The sequence below is a fragment of the Cololabis saira genome, chromosome 22 (genome assembly GCF_033807715.1).
Source record: "Cololabis saira isolate AMF1-May2022 chromosome 22, fColSai1.1, whole genome shotgun sequence".
Classification (NCBI taxonomy): Eukaryota; Metazoa; Chordata; class Actinopteri; order Beloniformes; family Belonidae; genus Cololabis; species Cololabis saira.
In genome coordinates this window covers 32,823,901-32,835,603 of record NC_084608.1, presented here as the reverse complement: position 1 = coordinate 32,835,603, position 11,703 = coordinate 32,823,901, and the positions used below count along the sequence as shown (strand labels likewise).

Here is an 11,703-nt window from a genome sequence, read left to right as displayed (position 1 = left end):
TCGGTGTCGGCCTTTACAAAACAGCGTTTCTTGGACAAAAAATTAAAAAAGTAATCAAAAGACTGACACGGCAAGATGTCAAATTTGTTGTTAGAAGCAAAAAAAAAAAGAAGGTAAATATCCACCAGCGTCTGATATTCACCCGCGCCGGCCGCCAGCCTGCTCAGGTCGTCTCTTCCAACCGCACGGGTGCAGGAAAGGCAAAACGCTGCGCGCCGCTATCGGTCGCCAGGCAACCTGCTGAAGCTGCTGCCGTGGCAACCGAGACGGTCCTTCGGAAGCAGCATCTCACATCTACTCATAACAACAAGAAATCAAAGTACTGATGGTGCTCACCCCGTCTGAAATGCACTGAAAACAAAGATGTGTACTGGTGGTGAACAAAGTGGAAAACGCGGCCGTATATCGATAAACTGGATTGGACTGACAAGCTGATGTTAATGAAATTAATGGTGCGCTGAACGGACTGGAAACGTCCCAGCGGGAGCAGCGGGTGCAGGACTCGGGCGTCTCCCTCCAGCAGCAGCTCTTTAGATCTGGAGGAGAGAAGCAGAGTTAGAGTCCGGCGCTGGTTCTGGTCGGCCCTCGCCGGGGCTTTTACCGCCTCTGCTGCGTTACCGCGGAAAACATCTTTTATTAAAAGGTTAAAAAGGAAGAAAAACAGCCATTTTGTTTTTTAAATCCCACACTTTTCTTTGCTCAAATCAACTTTAGTCTTCATCCCAACTATTTTAATCATGGCAACCCTTTAAATGAAATAATATCCCCATGAATGATTTTCATGAAAAAAACAATAAATTGAATTATTTTCCTTATAATTTGAGTTCAGAAGCTGAGGATTTTTGATTTGTTAGTTTTAGGGGTGTAACGATACACTAATCTCACGATACACGATATTGAGGTCACGATAACGATACGATATTATAGCAGTATTTTTTTAACAACCTTGAATGAGGAACATATGACTGGAAAAAAGTGTCTTTTATTTGAAAGACACAAAATACAAAACAATACTGTGCGTTTGCCCTATTGTTCCAGTTTGTAATGCTTTATAACTGTTTAAGTTTTAAAGAGAAAGCCAGGCCAACCATTTTCCACAAACTGAACTAAAAGTAAATGTCAGGTTTGCATTATGCATCTTCAGTTTCATACAAGTACAAATATTTAGACACAAACTGAATAGTTTCTCTCATGTATGATTTGACTTTTTTCTTTTCCAGAAATTTAACAACTAAAATTAAATAAATAAATAAAAGTAAATAAATACATACAATTTTACATCATAAAAAAGATGATGAGGAGATTTATTTTTGTTAAGAAGGTTATTTCATTATTTTATAAATCTATTCTTTATATTCTGATGTAAATCAGGGACTATAATGACACTAGTCAGTTTATCTGTAGTTGTTAATATGTTTTAGATTGGGCGGAGTGATACGCCACAGTACGGCACTAGGTGCTGTGTTGATGTTCTAAAATCCTACACTGTTGAGGGACATTAAAGTACACTGGAACTCAGCAGAAGTTTCCCGTGTTTATCCTACTCACCACCCCAAAAAGGTTTAATTTAATAAAAGGTAAGGCTTAACTCTACACCAGCCTTACATTAGTAAAAGTTCAGAGCTCAAAACAGGACTAGTTTCTTCTGAGCGGAGGAAGATTTTGGTCCGCGGGTCGAGGCGCGGTCGTTACTAGTCAACACAATAGATTAATATTAATAACCCAATATCGCGATACAGTTTGTCACCTCCACGACACGTATCGTGACGTTTTTGTATCGCGAAATTTCGTGGCACGATATCTTGTTACACCCCTAGTTAGTTCTTACCATCGTTAGAGTAGCAGAACCACTGATGTTTATGCCTTGTTTTGTTTTAAGACTTTTAACTATTAAGAAATGACGAGTATTTCCTTAACTAAAGATGAATCTAACGCTTTAATAGCAGTTTTTTACAGGACTTGTTTTGTCCTTCAATGACCTGAAAGTAAACAGTAAACTGAAGCGACGAGAGAAACCGCTGCCGATCTTTTAATCAGTCAGAAGATTGAGACTTTATTGATCCACGTTTGAAGATCTCAAACCAAAACCTGAGAACATTTCCTCACTTTCAGAGGAGCTCCGGCTGTTTGTCTGTTGTCAAAAGACGAGTTTAAGCGACTTTTAGTTGCCGCATCTTTCATCAGAGATTAAAAGCTGAAGGTCCCGTTTATCGGAGAAATTAAAAGGTGGGCGTCGCACTGACGGCAGCGCGGAGACTTCAGAGAGTAAACTGCAGTTCCAGGACATTGAGTCTTAAAAGGAAACAGAACAATCGTACACGACATCCCGTGAACTTACATCATCAATGTCCTCGTCGTCGTCCCCGATGTCGTCGAACTGGATCTCGTCATCGTCTCCGGGCCCGAAGGTGTCTGTCTCGTTGATTTTAGCTGCCGGGACGAAGACGGATGTTAAAAACAAATGATTGTGCTTCATCACAAAAACACTACGTCTACTACAGGCGGGTGATTAATCAGGGTGTCTACAGGTCTGACCAAGTTCATTTTAAGACTTTTTGATACCATTTCAAACTAGATTTAAGACCAAAAAGACAGTCGCAGTTTGAACCCAATGTTTCTAAGTTTCCATTTAGCCATATTTGATTGCCTCGTCTTGAGACTAGGTCGACTAAGAAATCCAGAACTGAGGTCCAGGTTGCCAAATCTGACAGATTCCAGCCCAAACGCGATATACAGGACTGTCTCAGAAAATTAGAATACTGTGATTTTCTGTAATGCAATTACAAAAACAAAAATGTCATACATTCTGGATTCATTACAAATCAACTGAAATATTGCAAGCCTTTTATTATTTTAATATTGCTGATCATGGCTTACAGCTTAAGAAAACTCAAATATCCTATCTCAAAAAATTAGAATATTCTGGGAATCTTAATCTTAAACTGTAAGCCATGATCAGCAATATTAAAATAATAAAAGTATTGCAATATTTCAGTTGATTTGTAATTAATCCAGAATGTATGACTTTTTTTTTTTTTTTTTTTTTTTTTATAAATTGCATTACAGAAAATAAAAGAACTTTATCACAATATTCTAATTTTCTGAGACAGTCCTGTAAACCCACCAAAATGATGAAAAACAAATCAAACATTCTCTATGTTAAAATCATAAATTATTAAATGTGTAATAAAATTCAATCATAAGCAAATGAAGCTTCACAAAACCACTAAATAACCAAAAAAGGTTCAGGCTCAAAACAAAGACTACAATTAAATTGAGTAGATTAAAGTAAATAAAATATCAGAGAGTTTATTGTGTAAGTTTCTACTATTTTGTAAATAATTTCTCCTAAATATTTAGTAAAAACCAGGAAAAGCAGCCCAGATTTTATCAACCCACCTAACTGGGTGGAAACCCGCTCAACCTGGCAACCCTGACTGAGGCGTTGTCGAGCAAGTATGTGTCTAACAACTGGAAAACAATTAAATTAACTTTTCCTTTTCAGAGTGTTTTGTTAATGATGAATTAAGGATAAATTACTAAAATTAAGATTCAAAACCATGACCTTGGACTGAGATTTAAGAGAAATTAGGACATTTAACAGCCTTATTTTAGGACTTTTTAAGGACCGCCCTGTTAATGTTGATGGATTCACAAAGTCGCCCGCAGGACTGCGTGATCAGAACTCCCGCAGCAGCATTAAATAAAAATGTTGCACACAGATGAGGACACGACGGCCTGCCCTGGTTCTGGTTCTCCATCCTCCGTGATGAACATTTTACATTTTAGTGTTTTAATGTGTTCTTTTTCAATGTTTTTTATATACACCATCAACCTGCCAGGGACTGCAGATGTAAATTAGCCTGTATGGCTAAATCTGGCACATTTACATGATGGACTCAAGTGCTCATGTTAATTAATGTGCGTTGTCCCTTTTAAATAAATAAATAAATAAATAAATAAATAAATAAATAAATAAATAAATAAATAAATAAATAAATATGTAAACGTAGCAGCAGCAGCCGCCGGCGCGTTGCAGCAGCTCTGGGACTAAATGATGACCACGCTGAAGCGGCTTGACGCCACACTTCTGTCTCCGCTCAGACTAACAGTTTTTATGCAGAAGAGGCAAAACAACGTGAAGCGAGTCAGACATCTAGTTGTGTCACGTCTCAGTTGTTATTAAATCACCGGTCAGACTATTTACACACGGAGCAGCTGCTGCAGCTGCAGGAAGTCAAGGGAACTCACTGACGTCATGGAGCAACTAGAGTCAGGGAAACACCGACCTCTGCTGGCCACACTCTGCTACTGCGTGCTCGTTTTCAGTTTCTAAAATGGTAGATTTGTCATCTTTCACCCCCCCCAACCTTTACCTGGTACTAAACCCTTTAAAACGACTCAGTTATGAAGGGGGAACCCGGGGCGGTTCAACTCACCGTGCTCCGGCAGCTCTCCGTACGCTTTCAAGCTCCGAGCCTCGTCTGCGTTGTACTTGAGGATGACGTCGGCTTTGTTGTCCTGGCAACATGATTAGAGTCATTCACCCAAGTGTCTCTAGAGTGTGTGAGGAGTGTGTGAACGTGAGGAGTGTGTGAGGAGTGTGTGAACGTCAGTGTGGCGTGAAACCCACCTGGTAATCCCTCAGCCCCACCAGGATGATGTCCGACGTGTTGATCCAAACCTGCAGGTCAGAACAAGCAGCTCACGTTAGCCGGGGTCCAGTGTTGTAAAGTAACGAAGTAAGAGAATTTTGAGAATTTGTACTTTTATTGATACTTTAATTTTTCTGTACTTTTACTTCGTTACATTTTTCAAGAAAAAAAAAAATAAAAAATTCCGCTATATTTAAAATTGGACACGTCGTTACTCGCTACAAATTAAAGTATTACATTAAAGAGGGTCAGAATAATATCACCATTATTTAGAGTTGTAAGCAAATTCTTGGAATGAAGCCACTTTCGACAGCATGACAATGTTGGGACTTCATTTCTTTGCAATCCTTTTGAAAATAATTTTGTACCTAAGTACATTTTACACCATGTACTTTTGGTACTTTATTATATTTAATTTGAGGTACTTTTATACTTTGACTTAAGTAATGTTCTTAATGGGTACTTTTTACTTAAGTCATTTTCAAGCAGAAAATCTGTACTTTTACTTAGGTACAATATTTTTGTACTTTTTCCACCTCTGCCGAGGTCACGCAGGGTCACGCTGCACTGTGTGACCCCCCCCACACACCCCACACACACACACACGCGTGCTGACACACACATACGTGTCAATGGGTTCGTGCGGCCACATTAACGGCGGGCGAGCGGCCGCGGAGAAAAGCGCTGACGCCACAGCGCACCGGAGACGTTCCCACCTTTTTCCGGAGTTTTCCTCTGATGTGGCAGAGCCGCTTGGTTCCATCGAAGCACATGGCCTCCAGACGCCCGTTCCCCAGCATTTTGATCACCTGAGCGTACTCTGGAAAACACGAGAGGACCCCGGTTCAACACCAGACACACGAGCAGGTGGATTATCAGCAGTATGAGTCAACAGCTTCTCCTTCAGAAGACATATTTAGTTTGAGGTAGTGATGCACCGAAATGAAAATTTGTGGCCGAAACCGAAAATAACACTTGGCCGAATACCGAACAATACCGAACATGGTTCTTCGCAATTTTTCATTTATTTTGCCAATTTTTTTCACCATTGCATAAATCAAATAAATTTGATTTAGCCATGCTTTTCAAAGAAAAAAATCTTGTACAAATTTACAAGATAGAAAAAATGTATTGAACATGAATTAATTTCCCAGCAGTATTTTTTTTGTTCCACCTCCTGGTGAATGTTAGCTAAAATTCTTATGCGATTACTTTTTGGTTGGCCAACGATTTATGTTTGTGGTGCAACCGTTACAGGAGCGGCCAGTCTATTTCCTTATTTTACAACGGCGTTATTAATTGTTCGTTTTTTCCCCACTTATTCCACCGAACACCGAAAGTGTTTTTTTTTTTGCCATTTTCGGCCGAACAATTTCGGTTACCGAACAATCGGTGCATCACTAGTTTGAGGACTTCAGTGCAGACAGATCACATGTTTAATAATTAATAACGAGGCTCCACTTATCCCAGGACAGCAGCCCAGACTTCCCAGTCCAGCTCATCTGGGGGTCCGAGGCGTTCCCAGCCCAGAGACATGGCCCCTCCAGCAAACCACCAAACCGGTTCCAGAGCTGGTGCTGGTTCACAACTAGGAACCAGCTGAGAACCGGTTTGTTTTCCACAGCTCGGTACTAAGGGGAGCCACGTCATTGTGTCTCTGCAAACGTCACTTACGTCACTGCAAACGGCAGTTACGTTGCTGCGTTTGCGTGAAAGTTGCAGCAACAACCAGGTATCTGCTGTAATACAGACTTGGTCCCCGTAGCTCCTCCGTGGACCAACATCTCTAAAAGACAGGTTGTCTCCTCCTCCTCCCATGATGCTTTGCTGCATTCAGATTCTTATTCTTCCTTATTTCTTGACATTAGCAGCAAACAAGAGTAACTTGCCCAGCAGCTGGATGAAACCAGAACTCACCCTGTCCATCTTCTTTGAACACCAGCTCTCTCTTCTCAGACTCATTCTCGTTCTTTCCACGTCGCCGATTTTTTCCTCCTTTTCCTGTAAAGAGAGTTGGCGGCGTTTATCCTCCGGTTCATACTCTCAGATCAAGCCCCGCCCCCTCAAAGCAACAACTTCTCGTTGATAAACTTCCTTTTACACACGATTGGCTGGAAGTGGCGACTGACATCTGGTTCCACAGATCCGACCAGCAATGCCGGATTTAAAATGTGGTCAATATGGAAACGCGCAGCACTAACTCCTGATCGCACCAAACTCGTAGCGCTTCTCATCTTCCTGCCCAATGAAAGATTTAAAAAAAAATAATTTTCATCCTGGTTTGGATTATGTGCTGCGTCAGGGTTTCTTTCTTTTCTGACTTCCTCCTGTCATGATGAACAACTGTGACAACACACAGTTTATTTCCAGTTTATTTTAGTTTTAGTTTAGTTAGGGCTTTCAAAAGCTCCGGAATAAAACCATCATCCGTGAGAGAGAAGATGAAGGATGGGAGTTATAATGGTTTTAACTCGCATTAATGAGTTAAAATGATTTTAACCCGCATTAATGAGTTAAAATGATTTTAACCCGCATTAATGAGTTATAATGATTCTAACCCAGATTTATGAGTAATAATAACCCAGGTTTATCACTTATAATGGTTTTAACCCAGGTTTATGAATTATGATTTTAACCCGCATTTATGAGTTATAAAGATTTGAACCCGGGTTTATCAGTTTTAAGGATCTTAATCCGGGTTTATGATCCGGGATTATCAGTTTTAAAAGATCTTAACCCGGGTTTGTCAGTTTTAATCATCTAAACCCGGGTTTATGACCCGGGATTATCAGTTTTAAAAGATCTTAACCCGGGTTTGTCAGTTTTAATCATCTAAACCCGGGTTTATGACCCGGGATTATCAGTTTTAAGGATCTAAACCCGGGTTTATGACCCGGATTTGTCAATTTTAAGGACATTAATCCGGGTTTATGACCCGGGTTTGTCAGTTTTAAGGATCTTAACCCGGGTTTTTATTACCCAGGATTATCAGTTTTAAGGATCTTAACCCGGGTTTATGACCCGGGATTATCCGTTTTATTCATTTTAACCCGGGTTTATAACCCAGGATTATCAGTTTTAAGGATCTTAACCCGGGTTTGTCAGTTTTAATCATCTTAACCCGGGTTTATGACCTGGGATTAGGGCTGGGCGATTTTGGAAAAAAATAAAATCCCGATTTTTTTTCTCTGAAAACCCGATTTTCGATCTCGATTTTTTTGGTAAAACTACAGAAGACAATGAAAAAAATTGTTTCAAATATTTTATCTTTATTTTTAAAGAAAAATAGCAAACAAATTTCCCTATTGGGAATGAAGTGCAAGTGACAACATTTACAATTTTCTTGACCAAACAAAGATGACTAGACGAGCTCTGTCTGTAATGCAGCCAGCTGCAAAAAAGGAAAATCGATTTTCTGATTTCCTTTTTCGATTGTTTCGATCATCGATTGTGATTAATAAATCCGATTTAGATTTAAAATCGATTAATCGCACAGCCCTACCTGGGATTATCAGTTTTAAGGGTCTTAACCCGGGTTTATGACCCGGGTTTGTCAGTTTTAAGGGTCTTAACCCGGGTTTATCAGTTTTAAGGGTCTTAAGCCGGGTTTATCAGTTTTAAGGGTCTTAACCCGGGTTTATCAGTTTTAAGGGTCTTAAGCCGGGTTTATGACCCGGGTTTGTCAGTTTTAAAGGATCTTAACCCGGGTTTATGACCCAGGATTATCAGTTTTAAGGATCTTAACCCGGGTTTATGACCCGGGTTTACCAATTTTAAGGATCTTAACCCGGGTTTATGACCCAGGATTATCAGTTTTAAGGATCTTAAACCGAGTTTATGACCAGGGTTTGTCAGTTTTAATCATCTTAACCCGGGTTTATGACCCGGGTTTGTCAGTTTTAAGGATTTTAACCCGGGTTTATGACCCAGGTTTGTCAGTTTTAATCATTTTAACCCGGGTTTATGACCCAGGTTTGTCAGTTTTAATCATTTTAACCCGGGTTTATAACAGGGTTTATCAGTTTTAAGGACATTAATCCGGGTTTATAACCGGGTTTAAAACTGGGTTTATAAAAGAGTGGGAATAAAGAACCCTAGTCTAAAGTGTATTAAGACACTTGACTGTCATAAACCCAGCGTTAACTCGAGTAAACTCCGGTCCCGGGGGGAGTTTGTGAAGGCTAACCTGCTAACCTGCTAACTGCTAACCTGCTAACTACTAACCGTCTCGTTTCCTCCGGGACCAAATAAACCCCCGGCCCGTCTCCCCCGACTCCTACCTTTATTCTTGGGCATGTTCTCTCTCCCTCGGGTGCGTTAGCTGGCTGGGACTCGGAGTGTTTTAGATGGTTAGATGACGCTGCTCACAGAGAGAAACACGAAGCTAAAGCTGAAGCCGCACGAGTAGCGAGGGAGCTCCGCGCATGCGCACACCGGGCATTCAAAACCCCGTAGCTTTATTGAAAACGCCCGTTTCACATCCAAAAGATATACAGGACTACTTCCACAACCCATTCTCAACTGACTCTCCATTAGGTAAAATATGTTTTTCACTGACCCAAAAGAATAATAATTAAAGGGTACGTGCCTTATTTCAAAAATACATTGTTGCTACCCCTAATATTACTGTTTATTCGAATCGTTTCACAGATCATATTGATTGGAAAAAAAAACTTGGATGCTTCCTAACAAGTTTTTAATCACAAATAAGGTTAAGGAGGTCTTTTACAAAATCATACATTAATATTATCCTGCTAGCCATTATATGCAGAAATTTAAAAAGGACATTCATACGAATTGTTCCTTCTGTAATTTACATCCAGAAACAGTTGTTCATTTATTCTGGCTTTGCTCTCATTCGAAAAAACTATGGGCAGATATTAGCAAATTTATTATTGACTCTTTCACTATAGATTTTAATTTACATTGGGAAAATGTTGTTTTTGGTTTCCATTGTTTCCCTAAGAAAGAAGGAAAATGTTACTTTTTGATAAATCTGTTTTTATTTCTTGCCAAATTTCATATTCACAAGAGTACATTTTCAAAGAAAACCCCTTGCTTTTATGTTTTCCAGAAAGAAATGGAACTTTACTTAAAACTAATCACTAAATCAACAAATGAAAAGGCCATTAAAACCGTAGACTTGTGTAATATGTATAATCTTCTTGAATAACGAACATCACCCCTGGCACATGTTCTGTATTCTATTTGTATACTGTTCCTGTATACTATTCTGTGATAATTCTTTTAAATAAAGTTTAAGGGGGAAAAAAAAGGACTACTTCCACAAGTATATTGTTGATTCGGTCTTTTCTGATTTCCATCTTTATTTTAAGAATGTTATTTTTGGTTTTCATAATTTATTTTTGATATTTTTATTAGGCGGTAAGGCACAGTAGGACAGGAATAAACAAAAAAAGATATACAGTCTACCTCCTTTTTTTTATTAAGAACAGAACAAAAAATCCACACAAAATAATGACAAATACATGAAAATTATTTAAAGTAATATTTAAGTATTAAAGCTACACAGTATAAATTAAAAAATAGATGAATAAAAAGGGGGAGAAAAAAAAGAAGAAAAAAAAGAAAAACCCCAAAAACAAAAGAAAAGTAAATAAATAGATAAAAAGGAGGAAGAAAGAAAGGAATGAGAGGAGAGAGGGAGGGGGGATCCGTCAATCAGGAGGCAGGGACTGGAGGGAGTGGAAGAATGTAAATCCCACAAGGCTCAGTGCTAATTGTTCATATTATATATAAATGATATTTGTAAAGTGTCTAAAATAATACATTATGTCTTGTTTGCTGACGATACAAACCTTTATTGTTCAGGGAAGAATTTGGAACAGCTGCTGAATGTGGTGGAAGGAGAACTGAAAAATGTGAAGGCATGGTTTGATATCAATAAGTTATCATTAAATCTAACTAAAACTAAGTTCATAATTTTTGGCACTAGAAAAAAAAATAATCATATAACAATTAAAATTAGTGGTATGGAAATAGAAAGAGTATATGAAAATAAGTTCCTGGGGGTAATAATTGACGATAAACTTAGCTGGAAATCACACATAAATAGTGTAAAATCAAGAATGTCTAAAACCCTAGCAATAGTAAATAAAACAAATTATTTTTTCTGTCAAAGAGCACAGTTTTTGATGTATAACTCACTCATAGTTCCATACATGACTTATTGTGTGGAGATATGGGATAACACCTATAAAACAAATACAAACCCTATTTTCCTGTTACAGAAAAGAGCGTTAAGGATAATTAATAGATCTGACTATTATAAACCAACAAATAATCTTTTTATTAAATATAATACCTTAAAATTCCATGATATAGTAGAGCAGAAAACTGTGTTATTTGCCTTTAAAGCCCAGCAGAAACTGCTTCCAAACTGCATTCAGGATTTGTTCCAGATAAAAGAAACGCGCTATGACCTGAGGGGGAAACTCATGTTTGAGACGACGACAGCAAGAACTAATATTAAAAAGAGATGTACATCAATTAAGGCTAGAGAAATTTGGAATAGTTGTAATAACAACCTAAAAATGTGTCGCTCTATCGTCAAGTTTAAGAAATTGTTTAAAGAAAATACTGTAAATAAATATAAAACACTATAATTATAAAGTATACTATCAAAAACATTCTAGAATGTGAAACGTCAATTTTATATTTTGTCTTACTTATTTTTGTCTTCTTTATGTATTGTTTGTTTCTACTGAGTAAAAGCTAATGTCTCATATTTTTGCTGATCATAAGAAAAAAGGGTAGGCCCTATAAGCTACGGCTTCAGCTACACCTTTTTCGGCAAAAGAAATGTTGTTTTTTTTTTCTTTCCTTTTCATCTTGTTCTGTACAAGCCGAAATAAAGATTCATAACATAACATAATTTTAATCACAAAGATAGGGACGCTTTCTTTTTTATTAATCTGTTTTTATTTTTAGCTAAATTTCACATACACAAGTCCAAATTCATCCACAGAAAGCCTGAACTCCTAGTACTAAAAAAAGAACTTGATCAATATATAAGGACAATTTACTC

The 11,703-nt window shown here is 38.1% G+C and overlaps 1 protein-coding gene across 1 annotated transcript in view; it reads right to left on the bottom strand.

The window, feature by feature from the left end:
• The window catches only part of eif1axb (eukaryotic translation initiation factor 1A X-linked b), a 9,211-nt gene extending 119 nt beyond the window's left edge, over positions 1-9,092 (bottom strand). Inside the window, exons 1-7 of the mRNA XM_061713437.1 lie at positions 8,936-9,092; positions 6,573-6,656; positions 5,372-5,475; positions 4,634-4,684; positions 4,440-4,521; positions 2,339-2,430; positions 1-536 (exon numbers count right to left, since the gene is read on the bottom strand). The exon at positions 1-536 is cut by the window's left edge and continues 119 nt beyond it. Coding sequence (XP_061569421.1) covers positions 531-536; positions 2,339-2,430; positions 4,440-4,521; positions 4,634-4,684; positions 5,372-5,475; positions 6,573-6,656; positions 8,936-8,951 — 435 coding nt within the window. The 5' untranslated portion in view covers positions 8,952-9,092 and the 3' untranslated portion in view covers positions 1-530. The remainder of the gene's footprint in view (positions 537-2,338; positions 2,431-4,439; positions 4,522-4,633; positions 4,685-5,371; positions 5,476-6,572; positions 6,657-8,935) is intronic.
• Positions 9,093-11,703: the final 2,611 nt, after the last annotated feature.